We start from the raw sequence: 21684 nt of genomic DNA on the forward strand, positions 1-21684 counted from the left end.
TGTTGAGTTTTTTGTTGAGAATTTTTTTTTTATTGATTTGCCTAATGTATAAAGAGATAAAATAATAAAAACAATATGTTGAATTACATTCTTCATTTGCATACAGCTTTAAACCCACTTAAAAGTATCGAGAATAATCTGCAAAATACACGACAATTGGTTTTTCGGTCGGGGTGAGTGTGAGCGTGTGTGTTTCAAATTGATTTTGTTCAAAACATTTGGATATTCTGCTTAAGGCACACAATCACACACACACACGTATTGACACAAGAACACGAATTTTCTAGTAGAACCAGTCCTGATGTTGCCATTAATTTCGTCAGAGTTTTCGGATGTGTTCTTCGAAATGTCACGACAAATTCCGAATGATTTACGGTTTGATCTCGCTTTGTTCCATCTATTCAATTAAATTATAGTAGAGACTTTAACAATTTGTTTGTAGCCCATAGTCCGTTGTATGTATAAATATTGGTGTGATTGCTGTATTTTTGTTTATGTGTTTCAATTTCGTTCGGTGATGATGATGATGATGATGATGACAACGCTGCTGCCTGGAGATGCGTACCATTTGCGACGAGGAAAATAAAGAACGCAGAAGTTAACGTCGATTGTTATTAAAAGAATCTATCGTTTTCCCTAAGTGCGGTGCACAATTAGACGCACAACGCACATTAAATTAATAGACTGTTTGAAAAAAAAAAAAATTTAAATCAGTTGATTACAGTTTCGACCACATTATTATCTCGCTCGCATCTTCATTTTCTCGATTCATTCTCTCCATAGCATCAACTTTTAAGCCTCATCCTACAGAAATACAATCGAAAAAGAAGAAAAGTTGGGGGAAAAACCGTTTAATTAAATTAAAAACAATTGTCATTGCTTATATTTGGTAATTGAACTGAATGGAAGTGTTCAAAAGTGCCGCTGACAATACTATTTCCAAGTTAGATTTGTTTGTTTGTTAAGATGTGATATTGGTCGATGTGCATTTTGATGTCTATGTGCTACAGTGATTGATAAATTCAAAAGATGGACATGAATTAGCTAAAAAATATGTTATGCATCAATATGGTTTTTAATCTACCGAATCTAGTCATAAATTAAATAACCCACAAAATGAATGTACCAATTGAATAAATGACTCATTTTAGTGGAGAAAAACCAGTCTGAACACCGAAATTCCCATACAATTTTCAATGTTAACCATTTTCACGTTTTTTCCAACAAAATAAATGAGAAAAAAGATCGAAAAGCATTTTACCCCAATTAAAATCCTAGTTTCTTCATTTCAAAAGCCGCAATTTAAATTAGTTTCATCCCAAACAATTTAATTAATAAGTTTTAATGCGAACATTTCAAATTAAATTTTATCCCAAAATGCAATTGATTCTACATGCGATGATGCCAGTCCTTAATTCGTATATTCCCAAATGTCAATGCCATTTAAATGTTCAGCCCATGAACCAGAAATAAAAAAAAATAAACCATTTACCTTATTGTCGATTACGAAAAGTTTACGTTTCAAAACAACAACAGTTTCATTGAAAATAACGTTTTATTAGTTGATATAGCTTAATTTAATTTTACAAAATACCCATAGAATGTGCGGCATTTGATGCCCCATTCAAAATGAAAACCATGTGGCTACAATGGAAAATTGCCCTTTTTTTCAAATAGCTGCGCGAATTCATATTTCACATAATGCAACAGCAATCGGTTTGGTTAGTTTTTGGTAAAAGTTGGATAATAATAATCAATACTGCCTTTCGTATGCCAATGCAATTCCCAAACCGACGCTTTTAGCTATTCCACATGAATTGAGCGATTTTCTGCCAAAAGTTTTCAACTTGTAAACTTTTCGAAACTTGTTTCAACAACAAACTTCAGTGTAAAAATAGATCACAATGTTGGAAATAGATTTGTTTATGTTTTATTTTGAGGCATTGGAAACTGTCAAGACTGCTTTTGGATAATTTAAAAACAAATCGCGGTTGTGGATGAGTATGTAGGGGACGAGTGGTATATCAGCTATCGCCGTTTGAGAGTGTTCTATTTTATACGAATGAATGTGTGAATGTGATTGAATGTGCATGATTAATTGTTTTTTTTTTTCGGAGTGTTTGTGTGCAAGTGAGTCCCGATTGAGCGTGTGTGTTTGTGATGAGGAATCGATTCAAAGAATTTGTTTTTCAATTTTGAATAAAATGATGGAAAAGAGGGAAGAAACAACACCAGATAAGAAAAAGAAATATCATTCAATTAAAATATGTCTATGAACCAAATTCGCGCAGCTATATATCCTTTGCATGCAATAAAATTGAATGCATTTTATGCCATTCACCAACCGATTTGTTTATACCTTGAAGTATTTATTGTACAAGAAAGCGCTCGCCGCACCCAGCCCAAATAGAGCCATATAACCCAAGTATTTTGACGATATGCTGTAGCGTTTCTTCAACAAAAATACCAACAAATTCGTTTTGCGTTCCGAATATGGTGGATAACGGGCCCTGAAATGAATGACAATTGGAATTGTATTAAAAAAAAAAAATTGGAAAGAAAATGATTGAATTTAAGGTGAGGATAAATGAAAACCATCAAGACGGGTAAATACAAACCAAGAATAAAACTGTTCGATATTAAACAATTTTAAATTTGATTTCGATTTGCTCCATGACGAGCTGACACTTACGATGACAAAAACTCAGCAATCGAGCTCATACTCTTAACCAAACACGATTTTTTATGAGTAAACGTATCAAATGATGCTTGTCCATGGTAAGCTCCCATTCCACTCATTCCAACACCACCGAATGGTAATGCTTCAACTGAAGATAAGGAATGTTTGAAAAGAGGATTATTTCAAAGTTCAGTAACAATTCCAATCACTCATTCTTACCAACATACTGCATTACTGTGTCATTGATGCACATGCTGCCCGATCTGGTATGTTTGCAGAACAACTCTTGGATTTTAGAATCCGTTGAGAACACGTACAACACCAACGGTAATTCACTATCGCGAAAAGAAAGAAAATTCGTTAAAATTGATCGTTTAGCAAAATTGTATTTAAATGTACCCAGAATTAATGATCTGAATAGCATCGAATGCATTCTCAACGGTCATAATGGGTAAAAGTGGTCCGAAAATCTCTTCCTGCATAACTGGATCGGTTTGCTTGACATTCACCAAAACAGTTGGCTCAATGAATTTTTCGTCTGCATTTGTGTTGCCTCCGATAGCAATATCGGCTCCTTTCAACATCTTTAAAATACGCCTGCAATGAAGAGAATTATGTTAGGCTTTTTTTCTTCAATGAATGCAAGAAGAAAAATTATTTAAAAAAAAATTCAAGTCTCAAATTCAGTCGACATTTTCATAAGATGAAAATAAACACTTACGCAAAATTGGCTGGATTAATGATACGGCAGAGGTCTGGGGTTTGTTGAAGATCATCACCGTAGAAATCTTTGAGTAATTTGCGGGTGCATTCAACAATTTGTTCTTGAACGGCTTTTGTGCAGAGCACATAATCGGGTGCAATACATGTTTGGCCAAGGTTCATTAATTTTCCCCAAAGTATTCGTTTTGTGGCCATTTCAATGTTAACAGTGCCATCAATATAAACGGGTGATTTGCCGCCCAATTCCAAAGTGCATGGCGTCAAATAACGATTGGCTGCCGCATGAACAATTTTTCCAACGCGTGTCGATCCCGTATAGAATATGTAGTCAAATTTCAATTTCAACAATTCGGTTGTTTCCTCAACACCACCGCAAACCACATGAAAACAATCCTAAAGAGCAAATCAAAATGATGAGTAACGGGTAGTGTACGGGTGAATGAGTAATTAAATTTGGTTGAATTTACGCCCAATCATCACGCTCTATGCGCGCATACACACTTGCGTTACTTACGTTATCCAAATATTTGGGAATTGTTTCGGCAATGAATTTAGCACTTGCAGGCGCCACTTCGCTTGGCTTGATGACAACACAATTACCGGCTGCAATGGCACCAGCCACCGGCAACAATGTCAACTGAAGCGGATAATTCCATGCACCCAATATCAGCACAACACCGTATGGATCTTTGTGAATTTCCACCGAGTCCAGCATATTGACGAACGTTTTCTCTGGCTACAAAAATGACACATTCAAATTGAAGATATTTAATAAATACTTTGGTTCCAATCAAACTGAATTCGGGTGGTTCCGGTTTTTGGAAAAAACACTTACATATTCAACTGCAGCATATGAACGGAAATTCATAATCAAATTTCGCACGTCATTTCGTAGCAATTCAACCTCATTGATAATTGCCTCTTGGCGGCATTTATGCAAATCCTTTGCCAGTGCATCACACATAGCATCCTCATTTTCTTCATACATTCGAAGCAATGCATTCAGCTGCTGTTCTCTGTGGGAAGGAAAACAAACAACAAAAGTGAGCAAAGTGAAAACACAACCAATGTTTGATTGCGAATGTGTGTGTCTCTCTCTGTGTGTGTTCGTTTTGTTTCAGGTGTATAGCTATTTTTAGATGTGATTGTGTCAGTTCATTTGAAATTGTCTATTTAGAAAACAGTTTTTTGTTGGCCAACAACAAAGCCATGATTATCACTTTGGGCTCAATTAAACCTTTTACGAACACCCAAAGGTCGTCGTCATGACGTTGTGATTTTGACATGCAAGAAAACTTGCACTTTTTACACGAAAAACAACCTATTCCAATCTCTGTGGTCGACGGAATTTTGGAGTTGTGTGACAATTGGGAATATACAGGTGACGTGAACATTTTTATCCGTTTTTTTTTCTCGCATAAACAGCCAAATTACACAAAAATGATTTTTTGTATGCAATACTGATTTGCACCTTATACTTTGGGCATTTATTAAAAACAAAGTTATTAAAATTCATTGCTGTTTTTGTTCGTGTTGCTTGAGATCAAGCGAAACTTTTAACCACAAAAGACAATGCGGCTATTTTGTGAACGGTCATGTAAAGTCGAGTTAAAGTTGAGAAAGGTCGACGTTTCATCATGAAAAATAAAACAAAACATTGTATGAACGTTGTGTCATTTCAACAGAAATGTGAGAATTATTTTTCAAATGTTCAAATTTAATTACGGAAAGATTTCGAAAAGAGTGAAACTTTCACGCACATTTTTCCCCCTGGTTTGATTTTACAATATTAGAAATTATGGAATAAATAATTCCATTTCCATTAGAAAACTTCTCTATTTATAAAATAGAATAAAATATTCGATTTGAAAAAGCAACGGCGGCAGTACGAGCCGATGCATATTTTAGAATCAAACGAGTTGCATCAAACAAATAATGCGCATTACTTATGATTTTATTACATTTCAAGCGACTTGTTGATGCAATTCCGACAAATTTTCTACGATGTAAAACCGGGCATACCAAACGCTATATCGTAATTATTCAAAGCAACAACAAAAAAGCGAAAACAACAAGAAGTCAGGTTGAAATGCTCAATCGAAAACACCAAACTGATTGCGTAGATGGTGATTCTCACTGCGCTGTCAATCTCCTTTTTATGGTTTACATTTTGACTTCAAGCCATTTATAACGGTTATTTATACATTTATGTATCAAGTTGTTTGGGTACTGAAACCGCACCGAAAATAAATAAATGTGTTGATGAAAAATGCAAACAGAGAGAATTAAGTGGTATCGTACGTCAGCACACAATGGATAATTAGACTTGTAATAATAAAATATTTTAAAAGGTATTTCATATGATGGCGTTGACGTAATTTCAATCATGTAGAGGGTGCTAAACGGCAAAACATTATTTCAATTACTTAATCGATATGCTTCACTGACAATCAATAATTCATTTGTTTGAAAACAAAACTCATGGATCACACACATTCCGACAAATGGAAATAAAGCATAAATGAATATTGGCTTGAAACTTACCTGAATGTCAAATCGATGGTTTTGCCACTCTTAAACGCAACAGTGGCCCGTTCATGGAGCTATAAATGCAATTGATTTCATTTATTACATTAATTTCAAATTATTAGTCTTTTACATTTTGAACTCGTTGTGGAAATCGGTTTTATTTCGATATCAATATTTCCGCCATATCACAATGACTTACACTGTTTTTTTCGTCAGTGGTCTCAGTTTATCTATATAGCATTCATGATCATGTACTTCTAAATTTTAAATCCAAAATATCAGAAAAAAGGGTCCAAGTACCCAAAATATAAGGAAAAAAAATCAAAATTTTTGATATTCTTCTCTGAAGATGCGTTTTTTTCCTCGAAAATTTAATCAAAAATTGGTTGCTAAAGAACACCGCAGATGAGTAGACTAATAGTACTATTTCAATACGTGTCATACAATCTATGCAAAGTAAATGAGATTTTTATTTAATTTTCGTGTGTATAATTTTTTTTCTAGCGACGAATCATTGTTTTCCGTTGGGCAGCGCACGGGAAAAAGGTGATTCTGCAACGACATCGGTCATTTTTCACGCTTTATTTGTTGTCCTTGTTTATTATCAACAGGACATCATTATTTTTCGAGAGAGAGGGAGAGAGAGAGAGAGAGAGAGAGAGAGAGCACACCGTTTGATTGTGTCCCGATGGTGTCTAGAGTGATTTGAATGCAAAATTCAGAAGAATTCTACGTAATTTTTTTTCATCCAAGACTTTGTTTACATTTACAATGACTTTTATTATTCGAATGTCAAAGCATTTAAAACCACTTCATTTTCATGACAATTCAATAGGTAGAAAAGAATATTTAAATAAAATGGCATAAACTTTGAAGGTATTATGCGGTAGTTGTGGCTTTGCCGTCAACGTTATCTCTTGTATAGTCCGTACTGACCTCACTGACTGGCTAAGCACCCAATTTGCCAGAACCGTATTTTCCCGTGTGGTTTAAACCACAACTGGATTACTAAGCAAATTTTAAATTTTTTTTTCTGCGTTCGTTTTCAGATTTCTACGTCTATTTCGAGTATTGGTGATGAAACAAGCGATTGAATGGTTGCAAATCAGGAAGAGCACAAATAGCACGGTACAGATAATGTTCATACGGTCGATGTCTAAATTTATATATTCATGTCACATATCTAACTGTTCCGACAAATTGCGAGCGAGAGAAAGAGAGAGAGAGAGAGAAGAAATAAAAAACGACAACAACAACAACAATAACAGCATGCCGCGCACATTTTATCCAGTGGATTTTCTTGTTCTTGTACTGTGATGACGTCCATCGTCTCAATAAGAGTTATACGAAAGAGATAATATTGCTCATTTTAAGAAACCGACTCAAATACCGGACCAACAAGTTTTAAAACGTAGATCATTCGCCAGTTAATCCACGTACGCATACTTTTCTTCATCTCGCATCAAATCTCCCGCTTTGATCGCTTTACGATATTGCTGCTGTACTCTCACTCTGCCCGTGCATATCAATTCAGATTTGTGCACGTCCAACGTTTGCTAATATCGAGCAAACAAAGTATCAAATTGTTTCGTTTTTACGTAAAGATATGCCATATATAAACCATTTTGAAATGAAATTAACGAAAAATGTGTGAATTAAAAGACAGTCTCTGTAAATGGATTCAAACCGGGCTTGCAACTATGTTTCCAATCGGATTTTACATGACGATCACCAGTGATATAATCAAAACACGATGACCAACGTAATTATAATAAAAAAAATGATCGCAAGACCATTGAACACTTTATCAAAAAAGCCATACCGTTTCCTACGATCTCATCAGCGGAGCAAAACAAAAACTCTTATGATCATGTGCTCATTATACATTTACGATTCGAATCCAACCATCGTGAAGCAAAAGTAAAAGTATACACATTCGTGTATCGTAGTAAAGATTGCCATTTTAAAATCGTTGTGATGTTTCACATTGCGTGCAGATATAAATGGTAGAACGAATCGGCTACAAAGTGACAATCTCGCTTCAATTACTGGCTAATGTTAACGACATCCATAAATACATTGACATTTTATGTCATAGTCTGTGCACGTCGCATGTCGAATGCAACATCAAACCAACAACAATGCTATACCATTGAAGTATACTTACAGCTAGAGAAACACTTAACTTGACTCTGAGAGCCGATTACATCATATTTCGAATAAATGACAGGTTCATCATCGACATTTGGACCAAATTTAGAAGAACATTTGATGCACGAACACCTGTTCGACAGACATGTTCAACAAACAATCTTTCTCTGATGTTAACCAAAGACCATATCTTTTACTTACAGTTTCGGTGTTGCTCATTTTCTTTCCGGTTGTAAAAAGACTATCTGCAAAAAAAGAAGATCATATTATTAGCAAAACGTTGGAAAAAAAATAAATTCAGAGAAAGTCTAAAGTAAATTGGTTGATATGCAGATCAAGATTCGTTCATAAAATAACCACCAACAAAATCACATTAAAAGCAATTTAAATGGTTAAAAATAGGCATTTGTTTCTCTTTTTAACTCTGTTCGGTCGCTTCGTGAACAAAAGTATGGAAAAACGGGTTTGTCGATTGAATAAAATCGAAACAACCAAAGAACGAAGCAAGGAATTCTAAAATCGTAGAAAATTCCGCATTTCGATTCAGTCAAAACTGAATAATGTTGGGTCAAATGTTTGATAAACTTTTAATACAGCCGAACGACGAACTAATGTAAAATAGCACGTACAATGGTCGAACGAGAGAACTTGATATGTTTTTTTTTTGCCTGCCTGTCTGCCTGTCGTATAAAACATGAGTTTTGTATGCGATAACAACAATGAAAACAACAGAACGCGTAAAAAAAAACTGCTGCGTTACGGTGATAAGGCTAATATCAGTGAGAATTGTTGTGTCAGAATGCGGTGCACATTCGAGTGAATGTGTCTTATGAGCCAAACAACTGGGAAAATATGATTTACAACATCAACAACATCCCAATTCATTTTCATTGAACAATGAATTAAATTCGCGAACATTTCTATGGGTTTTTAATGTTTTGTTTTCAAACTCACTTTCAATAAAACAATGCGTTCAAAGGGCATCTAAATCTGCGAGATAAAATTCAACTCCACGATGTGCCACTGATGAATTTCTCAATTTGAGACACTTTCTTGCAATTCACTGGAGAAAAAAATTGATTTTCAAATAAAGTGTACACACACGGGATTAAATACAAAAATCATTCGAAGCGACACGAAAAAAAGATGAAACGCACAGCAGCGGCAGTGAACAACAACAATAAAACAAAACCAACGTATCGTACAGACCGTACCACACAGAAAATATACACACGATTTTGTGGCGATCGACAAACCGAATGGAATAGCGGCTGGCTCAACTTAACGCTATAATAAAAACCAAAATAGTCAGATGACTTTATAAATATTATGGAATGAATTGACAGTTGAAATCATGACGACCAATGCGATTCAGTTGGCAAACAAGAGAACACAGCATATGACGATGAGCGAGACAACCATACTGACATTTTAGTCAATTGCAAAGCAACTTGATTTCGTCGATGTAGCTTCTGCTTAGAATCGTTCCGGTTGACCGCAATTGAAATCGATATTCCAATGCAATTGAATTGTTGCATTGTGCAAGAAATTCTTCTTGATTCGATGAAGTTTGAATTGATTTTGTTTTCTATTGCTAAAATTCAATGGACAGTCGAAATATTTGATTTATGCAATGGAATGTCGGTAAATTGTTGGAGGCTCCATCTGAACATTTTCGATGGAATTAATCACTGGAAACAAAAGCACACATACACAAATACTGGAAACTTCAACACCGGTTTTTAGTACAACTTTTGTTTGATTCGAATTAGAAGAAGAAGAAAAAGCTGAGGCAAAGCAATCCAGCAATTAATGCACAAACAAATCGTGCGAATTATTTAATGTGGTGCTAATTAAATAATTACATTTATGAGCCATCATTTGTATGAAATCAAATGTATGAACCATTTATTATATCGATTAGTTTCATTTAACCCGGTTATGGTGTCAATTTTGTGCAACACTTGCGTGAGATGACTAAGTTTATATTAAAATTACGCATTTTTTCCGTTTGTTTTAACATCATTAAACTTTTATTCCATTCAAAAAATAATTTAAGCGACTAGACGAGAATCGATTTTTCAAGGCATTCTACGTATTTGCAATGGGATTTGCATGAATACTTCTAATAACTGTTTCATTTAAAAAACAAATTTTTAATTCTTTACGAATATACGATTTTTCTCTGTTGTGCATGTGGAATGAATGACATTTTTTCGATTGAAATTGGATGTGTATTATGTCAAACCATAAATACATTTAAATGCCAACAATTGTTCTTTAGGTAGATGAAAGTTGTCACATTTTTTTTTTGAGAATTTCTCATTCCGTGTTGAGTCAACACTGTTGATAACAAATCTCCAGAAATGAGTGTATTTGATTAAAGACTATCGCCTATGTTGACCCGTAAATGCAGATAAAACTGTAGAATATGGTGTAAGTCGATAGAAAAAATGAACATTTAAGTACAATTAATCAGATTTAAAAAATAAAACACTTCGACTTTCATACGAAAGTGCAAGGCATTTAGAGCATAAAGTTCAATGAGATAAAGGTGACGAATGCAGTGAAGAAGAGAAGGCTACTTTCGGCATAATTATTCGGAACACCTCCAGTGGTTTTTGTATGGCCGTAATTGGTTTGTTGATTCCGATTCTGATTCTGATTTAGATTATTTCGTTGCTGCTGTTGCTGTTGTTGCTGCAGTTTTTGCGGTTCATCACTTGGAGTTGGTGGTGGGCAATTTTGAATGTCATCATTTTTGAAGACACTTGAGATACAGAAATCATCGGAATTTGGGTGACACTTGACAAAACTTTGATCGGTGTTACATTCTGTGTGTGTGTATGTGAATTGAATGAATTATTAGAATTTTGTCCACGAAAGAAAAAAATGAAAAAATTTAAAACAAATATCCGAGTAAAACCTACTTTCATATGCTGTAAACACGAGATTCACTTCAATGGATCGTTGCAGCGGATGGAACGGAACGGATTTATTGACAAAAATATGCACTGCAATCATGCCACCGCCTTCATTGAAAAATGATTGTTGTCCCACTGGATCGTCAACCATGAAACGGCCGCACATTTTGTCCGTTTTTGATCCATCAAATCTGAATCGAACATAATCGACGCAATTTCCCTGGGCATCTTGTCGAAAGTTCAACGTATTAACTGATGCAAACAAACCGCGTCCATATCGTCCATTCGCCAAATATAAATTGCTGTCAACAACAAATGTACAATCCTGAAATGTGTGAATATTTTCATCGGTCCAAATGTCATGCACCAGTACGGCCGATTCACTTTGATTAAATAGCGGAATGCTCGGTTTATTGTTGTAGATCTGGTTGAATGCCAATTTGAGCTGAGAATTCGGACACAATTTTCTCACCGAAACTAGTTTCGTTATGAAGATTTTTGGAAAACAAAAAATCAAACGCAGTCGTCGTCATTGTTGTCATTGCAAGCGCCATGAAATCATCAATAGAAATGACAATGAAATGTTTTGTTGAGGATCGTGTATAATGCAGAAGAACCGATACGAAATCCATTGAGCCAAAAATAGAAGCAAGCTCAAGTAGCGTCGTCAGCAACACATAATACAAACAAAAATGAATACATATGATGTTAGCATTTTTTATCATGAATTAAATTCACGTAAGGAAAATTTAATTAGATTTATACATACAATCCTGGTAAGCAGTGACTACGTTGGATTCCAACGAAATTAATAAAAAGACACCAATGACTAAGAACCGAAGCATTTTTCCAACGCTTTCCTTATAGATCCGAGTATAATTTCACTTTCACAGATCTGTACTGAACACCAATTCGAATGAAAAAAAAAACGAGCGAAAATTCAATTTATGACAATTTACCGTATTTCACAATTGATTCAGTCTAATCAAGTATTATCATTTCACACAGATCAAACAACACCAAATTGGTGTATGGAAAAATTCGCAAATACGTCCGATGTATGCAGCACGACAAGCACAAAATGCTATACGAACGATTTTACTTCACACTCGTGTATAAGTTTGTATTTTTGTTCGAGCGGCGACAAAACTCCTACTATTTGAAACGTTATAGCGCTAACAAAATCAAATACTAACACACTTGCGGAGAGCAGCAATAGTGTGCGCGCTCACACATACATGGAGAGCACATAACTTTGATACGCACTTGTGCCAGGGATTGTGTTTGATAGAGAGAAGAAAAAAAACGACAACAACTAATACAACTGGCCCATATAACAGAGGAAAATAAACAATTTACCGCGACAGCATAGCAGACGATTTAGCACAGTGTACGGCGATTCGTTAGCTGTCGTACATAGTATTCCGAATATCAGCTCGTTTTCCAAGCTGTTGGGTCTGACGTAATCAATGTGTATAATATTTATCGACTTATCATGACTACTCGAATCAGGGGTATGCGCTGCAATGAACGCACTTCAAATATAACGCAAAATTTAAAGCCAATCGCTGTACAGAGAACTATCGCGTTATCGTTATCGAGCACTTTGCTCAGAAAGTTCAATATTTAAATTATACCGAATACTATTTGCGCTGAGATAAATATGATTCCCAAGAGCACTTACGGCTAACAAATTTGAATTGCTTTTAAATGTTTATTTATTTTCTCATCATCTTTTTGAGTGTCTGCGGCTAAAAAATGGATGAACAATTGACGAAACGTCTTTCAAATGTGATTTAAAAACTTGCTTTTATCTCCGATACCGTGCATGAATTGCGAATCCTCAATTTCGTATTATTTACTACTTGTTCCGCTCATTTTTTGCTTTAATGATCAATAATTGCGCTGTGCACGCAATCATAAAATACTGACGTTTGATTATTTGACGAAATGTTGCACATTTTATCGAATCCCCTTGCTTATGAAACCATAGATGTAAAGTATTTCTCAATTCTACTCGACTATAAGGAGCTATGGTCTCAATGTTATTCTTCTTATTCGAATCATATCCCCATGAAAAAAAGTACATCTGGTGTACAGCCATGTTTGCGCCATGTTTATATGGTGTACACCAGGTGTGAGCCGAGATTTGCGTCCAATCCACACACACCACACACCGTACACCACACATCATACACCATTAAATGCCTATAAGACTAGGCGCAAATTGGTGTGAGCTGTCACAATGCTTTCAAACAACTTGAATTGCTACGTTGACGTTGCAACGACAATATTGTTGGGAATTACAATTCACATTTTTTGTTTCGACAAATTCAAAATCATAATTTAGAAAACCTCTTAAGCCATTGATTGTGTGTATCATCCATTTGCTTTGCAGTATTTGGCATATGCATTGTCAATATATTTATCAGTATTTTTTACTGCCTTGTTATAGCCTTAGAAACGAATAGAACAGTTTTTCAACAGATTGCTTTTTATTTTATCGTTTATTAAATTTCAATATTGTAGTTATATCGGTTTACTGGTCTGGATACATCCGAAAGATTCAAGTAAATAAGGATTATAATATTCAATATTCAAGTGCAACTTAATGTGATATTCATTGAACGATTTCTAGGGCTATAACAAGGCAGTAGAAAATACTGTAAAGCAAATGGATGATACACGCAATCAATGACACAAAATTATTTTTTAAATTTTGACTTTTTCAAAAAAAATGCACACACGAAAAAAACCTTTGAATCAAACAAAGAAATACGTCTAAAATATGACGTTAGTAGATTTCCATCCAAAATTCCCATATAATGACAGGAATCCTACTAAACAAAACACATACGCATGTACAGTCATTGGCGCATACACAAACGTCAACTCATCTATGACGTTTGTGTATGCGCCAATGACTGTATGTGCGTATATGTGTTGTTTGGTAGGATTCCTGTCAATACATGGGAATATTGGAAGGAAACCTACTAACGGCATATATTAGACGTATTTCTTTATACAATTCGAAGGTTTTTTTCGTGTGTGTGTGCTTTGTAATTCCCAACAATATTGTCGTTGCAACGTCAACGTAGCAATTCAAGTTGTTTGAAAGCGTTGTGATAGCTCACACCAATTTGCGCCCAATTTGCGCCTAGTCTAATAGGCATTCAATGGTGTATGATATGTGGTGTACGGTGTGTGTGGATTGGACGCAAATCTCGGCTCACACCTGGTGTACACCATATAAACATGGCGCAAACATGGCTGTACACCAGGTGTACTTTTTTTCATGGGTCGGCAACTGAAGGATATTTTACTAACTAAACGCCATTCCTATGAGTAAGATTGGAATAGAGAAAGTTTCACGAACTGCATTATGAAAGTGAAAAATAAGTTTGTTCCCACTTGAAAATAATTGGTTGTTGTGTCGCGATTTTTTCGAATGAATTTTTTTTTCAACGAATGAGTGATCTGAACAAAGTCGCAGTTCTCGACTCAACAATTAACATTAAGTCTTGACATGCAACGATATTTCTTATCAGTTCAGAAAAAAAAATTATGAAAAAATGGTTAAAAATAATTCATGCGATTGGCGCATAAATGATAACTCGAGTGTTTCACTTTATTTTCTTCGGAAGTGAGATGTTGCAATCAACGATCCCTTCTATTGATTGCAACCCGTTTTGCAATTGTCTTACAAATAATGTCTTTGCGGCGTATTTTTTTTAAAGCGGATAAAAATAAGAAGTATACTTCAGGCTAAATGAACTAAAAGACTCATGCAATGACTCAAAACTTGACTTGCAAAACATTCTCGCACTCAATCTTAATTTCACTGAAGCCATAATTAAATTCTCCCCAAAATGAACTGTTTATCGCCTGTTTTTCTGTAAAATTGATAACTCTGCTTCGACTAATTTTTCTCACGAATGACATTTTTACTTGATGATTGTGCTGTTTGCTGAGATGGATTCATCGGTGTTGAATGGTGGCGGACAGTTTTGAATGCCATTTTGTTCAAACACTTTTGGACTTCGGATGGATTACACTTGATTTCATCTCCAGCTCACTGATTAAATGTCAATAGAAGACAGAGTTTGACTCAGGCGACAGATATATGCTTTAGCATAGAAAAAATATCCGCATATTTTTTGGTTTGTCCACTCTCAGTATGTAACGGCACCCAGCTTCATCGAGTATCAGCATGCACACTGAACGTGGTAGTATAGGACGGTTTGTTTACGAAGAAAAAAATTGTTTATAAACAAAATCTACCAGAACTATACAGCGCAAAACCTTAACATAGGACAGCATTGCTGCCGTTTAAATACATTCCGCTGTACAACTCTGGAAGATTTTGTTTATAAACAATTTTTTTCCTTTGTAAACAAACCGTTCTATAATCTATATTACTACGTTCAGTGTGCGTGCTGATACTCGATGAAGCTGGGTGCCGTTATATGCTGAGAGTGGACAAACCAAAAAATATGCGGATATTTTTTCTATGCTAAAGCATATATCTGTCGCCTGAGTCAAACTCTGATAGAAGATGTAAATGTGGACACAAATCCCTTATCTGGATATTCTTATTCGTTAATATACAGTAGAAGTTTAGAACAGAAGGAATTTAGAATGCTTTTGATGACAAAACAAAATCATTAACGCTTCAACTTCATATGTACAGTCTTAGTAGTGGCAAAATTAAATTACAACGTAACTATTATAGTGATACTTGCAGCTCAGAAGTGTGAACCAAGCCATTTTTTAAGAATCTTCGCTCGCGATAAGTCTGACTCCGAAAATAATTTTATATAGGTATGCAATTCTTACATATAGGAAAAATATCTGAACAAATGAACGAGGTTCCAATCAGAATCAACTACAAAAGATCAAAATCAAAGACATTATTCGAAGCTCAAACTTGTGTGTGGATAGAGAGGAGCTGAATCGCCCAAATTGAAATAATTACAGAAACGTAAGTCAACCAAAAGTGAATGGTATTCAGTTTATTATTTGAATAATATATGTAATCAAAAGCTGAATGAATGTTTATCTTCTTCAATAATGAAATATTCGCGGAATTATATTTCAAATCCATTACTACGAAAAAATCTAATAGCTATACTGCATCTTCGCAGGAAAAAAAAAATAGAATTTCACACCTTTTTTCAATTCTTTCTTCATTTGATTCAATAGGTACTCTCTTTTCATAGCTAATAAGAAACGCAAACCCCAATTATTGTTGACTGGTTCGATTCTAATTAATAAATCAATACGATTCATACGCTAGCTTCTTTAGCCCCAAATTCAAGAAGGTTAACACTTTTTTCCCATTTTCGATGAAATTTCGTTTCAATAAACTCATCCATGAGACGCCGAAATAACAGCTTTTACGACTTATTTTGTCCCATCAATTTGTTATTCACCTCAATTTTACCACGCAAATGGCTTCGATTTTAATGTAAAACGCATATCCAAACGCATTTATCCCATGAATAAAGTATTTGGGGGATTAGTCAAAAATGACGGCTCACAATGTGACAAAAAAGTATAAAACAATCGAATAATGATTATATGAACAAATAAACAACACAACCAATGAATTTGTGTGCCTTCGTTGATTTGAGTTTTGGATAATTGTTATGTGTTTGTGCTAAAAAAAATACTACTTACCATCGGCATCAATATTAATGACCGCAACATGGCTGCCATTGATGCGATTTTGATTGGCCGAATTGATTCGATTTTTGGTTTCGACCACCGCTGAATGAATGTTAACACTTTCGTTACTCAGCGATATCCTATCAATCGCATCCTCTCGCACTTCTCCAAATAGCGTGGGCTCTGCCACTGAACTATCCTTACGGCCATTTTCCATTGTCAACTGCAAACCAGCACTCATACTTGCTGGAAAAAGCAGAAAAAAAAATTATATGGATTCGGTGATTCATTTAATTACGTTCACCTGATGTAAAAATTAAAACAGAATAAATAATGGAAGATTAAACCCTTCATCAAACAAAAGAAAAAAATTATATGCTATTTCGAAGGGAAAACGGCACATGAAAAATCACTTTTCTTCAGAAGAAAAATCGATTACTTCATTACTATGCACAAGCATTTTGGGTTCAATAGCCTGTAGTAAAGCAATCAGAGGAGCCATTGTCTTCCATATTCAACTACCACTTCAATGTAATTTATTGTGTTACAAAAGAAAAACGGCAAACGATGGGCGTTTTAATTGAATGTCTCTTGCGTGTCTAGCCGTCAAAAATAACCGTTGTCTAATATATTTTTTTCCTTTTTGCTTGCGTTTCAGTGTAGAGCTACTTTATTTTCACTCCATATTTTTTGCTCTCATGCTATAGAGACTGTCACAATAAAAAATTCAGTGAACTAGTTTCCCATCAAGAATTCTTTCCCATAAAATACCACCAACCCAGAAACCAATGCATTCGTTTGTTCACGCGAACAAATTACACATAATTTTCTAGAGCAAATTGCGGAGCATACAAATCAGATAATTCATTGAACTAAATTTTGCCATTGGAACGGACTGAATTTTTTTCATTGTGTCCATTTATTTGCTAGAAATATCATCAGCTAAAAATTAAACTGGTGCAAATGTTTGACAACATATTGTATATCGATTTGGAACATTATCTTTCAGTGGAATTGATGATTTAGAATTTGAATTTTTAAAGAACATTCCCGTGTTATAGCTTGTCGTTCGCTGCAAATGAAGAATATGGAATACGATGCAGTATTTCATTTCGTTCGATCATACAGTCACACATATATATATATATATATTTTTTTTTTATATAGAACTAACAAAAGAAAAATTGATTTCTCTTGTCATGTATATTTCAAACACAACGATTGTGTATCAAGTAGCCAATGGGGTACGCCGAAGAGACAGAAAAACCTTGAATCAGCGAAAAAAAGCATTGACAAATATTTAAATGTGTTCCAATTTATCGTATTCGAATGAATAGATTTCGATTTGGATTGCAATTTTATCAGTCAGTGGGTCACACCGCATTTTGGATTTTATGCGATTGGTCAATAATCTCTTCGTTAAATCAAGACATTTTACGCTGAGCTCTTCAATCAATATACAAAAAATAACATTTCAGTTGCAAATCAAATTCATTACATAACTCATAAGTCATCAAAATAGAAGATGAAAAAAACGCATATGATCTCAAAAATATCAAAACAAACTCTCTAATAAGACTATCAATGCCGCACACCATGAGCGATTGACTCGCAAAAGCGGGACGGTTTGCATTTATTGCGTCATTACCAGTCAGCCCGATTTTGAAGACAGTGGATGACAAAGCATTCGTTACATTGTTCGCTGTCTACTATGTAAACGCAATTCAAAATTGATCGTCACAATGCGTGACCAACGGCGCACATTTGATAGCTGTGACCTGTGTTTACGGTTTTCGATTGTCCGATCAAATTGAAGCTTGAATAGTTAGAAGTTGTGAATTGTATGAAAAGTGAAACAACTTCAGATTATGATATGCATACGAAATGAATCGCGATAAAATTGAATTTTAAGTCGATTAACGACGCTTTGGAATAATTGGGTAGAATGATATGGGAGCGACCTTCATCCGATACTGGATATTTTGTTTATTTTTGTCAGCAGCATGTGAGTGGTCATCGAATAGTATTAAAAGAATGGATAGATTGACCATGAGCCATGCTTATTGATGAGCATGATTCCAAAAATATTTACCGACTTCACTTGTTGTTCAGAAGAAAAATATTGCCGGTTTGAAAACAACATATATTGATAGTTATGGTCTATTTGATGTGCGCACATAGGTGTGTGATAAGGTGAACAGGATTGAACGAAAAAAGAATATTAATTATTTCGTTTGCATTTTAAGTAAGACAATCACCACACTCTGGCAATGCACTCAAATTGCATGGAACCAGTCTGAATTACAGAAAAAAAAACATTTATGCGATTTTGATTATCAACGATTTTTGATCGAACAGAGAGTTTGTTCATTTTTCGATACAACCACAACGAAGTCGCATGACGTAAAGCATTTTTCTCAAATCGCCAGTGTCAACAGACAAAAAATGCCCAATTCACATACATTCAACTTTCAAATGACACCGACGAAAGAAAAGAAAAACAGCAACGAAATCAAGCTGCATCAAACTGGCAGAGCACACCTTCGTAATATTCAAAAAAGAAAACAAACAAGTTTCACGTTTTCCTTGCTCAGCCACAATATTTCAGAGACGGTCGATTGCATGCTGCTCTGCTGCTGCTGCTGCTGCTGCTGCTGCTACTGCTGCTGCTACTACTGCTGTACAGTGGAAGGTGTTATGCGATACACACTACGAATGCAATAAATGCAAAATATTTCATTGCAACGAAGTTTGCATTGCGAACGAATGAACGAGTGCAAGTGATTGCAAATAAGTCAACAACGACGCGGCACAACAATTAATATCGGAAAAATCATGAGCAATTGAGCAGAGTAATTACAACAACAACAACCAACTAGACCTTGACATCAACCTTAAAGACTGGAGAGTTTGTGTGTTTCATCTATCTGTTTCTATTCCCAATTCGGTTTGAATTACGAATGTGTTCATTCATTCCAACGTTTCAGGGACGGTGTTAGTTGGCATAAAATCGAACTGAATCTATAACCGGAGATACGTTTGAATATTTCCGATGCGATCGCATTTCATTCACACACACACACACACACGCGTTCGCACGCATACATGCACAACCGTTGACATTCAAATCACCCGAATAGTCGAATTCGATCGGGATGATTTGCAAGATTTACGCGCGAATTTACTATTCAAAGAAGATAAAAAAAAACACTCAAACAACAAAGTAACCATAAAACGTGTGCAAATATTGTTTGTGTGTGGTTGGCTCGACTGAGATGTGACAAGCATTCGAAAGTGTGCAATTTTGGACGCAAAGAATATAAATTGAAGGGCAATTGAGAGATAGATTGAGGTTTATTGTATACAAACGTTGAATACGTGTGGCGATGGCTTTTGTTCCGTTCATAGCCGTGAATGCAATAGTTCCGTGGTCCATTGAAGAGGAGAGCGAGACTAGCATAAACTCGCTGAAAACCAAATAAACCCAACGTATTTACATATTAGTTAAAATCGAATGCAAAAACTATCGCATACGATTGTGAGCTCGGTAGGTTAACGAGCAATCACACCACACACGGTTTTCTGGAAGTTTTGGTATATGTCTTTTGTTTTTTAGACGTTTTTTTTCTTTCTTCGAATGTGTACACATGAACTCACTTGAAACAGCTGAAGTTTGCTATTTTTTTTTGTATTTTGTTAAGTTTGTTCACAGAATTTTTTTTTTCGTTGGTTTCGTTGTTCTATAATATTGTATTGGATATTTGTATGTCGGTCGCAACAAGTAGTAATTCATCATATATCTAAGTGCGATTTAACACTCAAAATAAATAAAGATAAAACAAGTTTCCAAGTGATTACAAGGTCAACAATTGAGGGAAGATGATAATTATCTAGCATATATTCATGTCGATTATTGTCATTGTAACCACAATTACGTCTGAGCAGCGCAACAATTTTTCGCTTCTGCCAAAATTATTGTCTTGACAATTTAATTAATATCGAAATAAATTGCAACGACCCATTATCCCATCGCTTTCGGCCGTATTATATCCGCTAAAATTTCTATCATAAATACTAGGCCATTGGTAATAATTGAGAACATGGTGCAAAACGTAGAACAAATGGCCTTTATCGATACTTATATGCCTAGATAATGAAGCACAAGTGTATGGATGGAAGATTTGTACCGGCAAGAAAACGACATCGGTCTAAAGGTAGTCGATCGCAGAAGACAAAGTTCAATGAAATAATTGGCAATATGTATCCAATGGTACAAACACAGCGGAACTAATGACACTTTGTAATACAACCAAATTGAGATTCTAAATCGTTGAGATTGATAACTGGCGAGAAGGATCATTTCGAGATTATGTCGAACATGGTTCTCTCTCTCTCTCTCTCTCTTCAATTGCAGCATGAAAAATGCAGAACTTCGTGTAATAATTGTTCACGATTTACCTATTCTTTAGTATTTTCCTAGATGTTTTACGAGCAAATTCGTTTTTTTTTTCTACAAACTGAAGATACTTCACCGATTTTTTTTTTGCAAATCAAAACTTCATTCCACACAATTATGTTCGAAAGAGAGTGAGAAAAAAAACTGCACTTAACTTTTGTGGTTTTTTACAACTTTTAAATGATAACCCATTAACAACAATTTGTGAATGACAACAGTCAATTTTATGCAATCACTTGCACTTTCATCGCACTTCACTCAACACGCAAAACCAGCAACAACAAATACAAAACATACCCAGTACTTTAAAATGCTATCAAATGAAAACTTATACACAAACTTTTTGGTCAAGCTCGCACTCTTTCACTCTCGATGTAGTATCGATAGCCAACGATATGAAAAGAAAAGAAAAATGCCGACCGCTGCTATCCGTCCGAACGCATTAATGGCTAAACAATGTTTAAATCACTTTGCATGTATCAACATTGTGCGCTGTACGCTCGAATCAAGTCCCTGTGTGTTGTTCGAATCACAGTGTGAAATGAAATTGCTCG

The 21684-nt window shown here is 35.1% G+C and overlaps 2 protein-coding genes across 11 annotated transcripts; both read right to left on the reverse strand.

Annotated features, from left to right (window-relative positions):
- Nucleotides 1-7: 7 nt before the first annotated feature.
- On the reverse strand, nt 8-21587 carry LOC129577387 (aldehyde dehydrogenase, dimeric NADP-preferring). Of its 8 annotated transcripts, XR_008688995.1 has the most exons (13): nt 21133-21561; nt 16687-16920; nt 8285-8328; nt 5948-6006; nt 4239-4419; nt 3918-4139; nt 3402-3796; nt 3080-3277; nt 2900-3015; nt 2693-2828; nt 2360-2510; nt 723-804; nt 8-551 (listed from the first exon to the last, which is right to left on the reverse strand). XR_008688995.1 is itself a non-coding variant. In XM_055464323.1 (12 exons), exons 2-12 carry the CDS (start codon nt 16913-16915, stop codon nt 793-795), a joined length of 1743 nt encoding a protein of 580 aa, XP_055320298.1. In that variant the 5' UTR covers nt 16916-16920; nt 21471-21587; the 3' UTR covers nt 8-792. The 8 variants fall into 8 exon arrangements, 7 of the variants coding, with proteins under 7 accessions (XP_055320298.1, XP_055320297.1, XP_055320302.1 ...); XM_055464323.1 differs by having other exon boundaries at nt 8-804; nt 21471-21587; XM_055464322.1 differs by having other exon boundaries at nt 8-804; nt 21133-21583.
- Nucleotides 10219-12187, reverse strand: LOC129577389 (uncharacterized). Of its 3 annotated transcripts, none has more exons than XM_055464332.1 (4): nt 11967-12187; nt 11777-11907; nt 11014-11484; nt 10219-10917 (listed from the first exon to the last, which is right to left on the reverse strand). In XM_055464332.1, exons 2-4 carry the CDS (start codon nt 11850-11852, stop codon nt 10610-10612), a joined length of 855 nt encoding a protein of 284 aa, XP_055320307.1. In that variant the 5' UTR covers nt 11853-11907; nt 11967-12187; the 3' UTR covers nt 10219-10609. The 3 variants fall into 3 exon arrangements, with proteins under 3 accessions (XP_055320307.1, XP_055320304.1, XP_055320305.1); XM_055464329.1 differs by having other exon boundaries at nt 11777-11902; nt 11967-12186; XM_055464330.1 differs by lacking the exon at nt 11967-12187 and having other exon boundaries at nt 11777-11958.
- Nucleotides 21588-21684: the final 97 nt, after the last annotated feature.

The sequence above is a fragment of the Sitodiplosis mosellana genome, unplaced genomic scaffold (assembly GCF_009176505.1).
Source record: "Sitodiplosis mosellana isolate CC-2019 unplaced genomic scaffold, AAFC_SMos_1.0 Smas_scaffold_6197, whole genome shotgun sequence".
Taxonomy (NCBI): domain Eukaryota; kingdom Metazoa; phylum Arthropoda; class Insecta; order Diptera; family Cecidomyiidae; genus Sitodiplosis; species Sitodiplosis mosellana.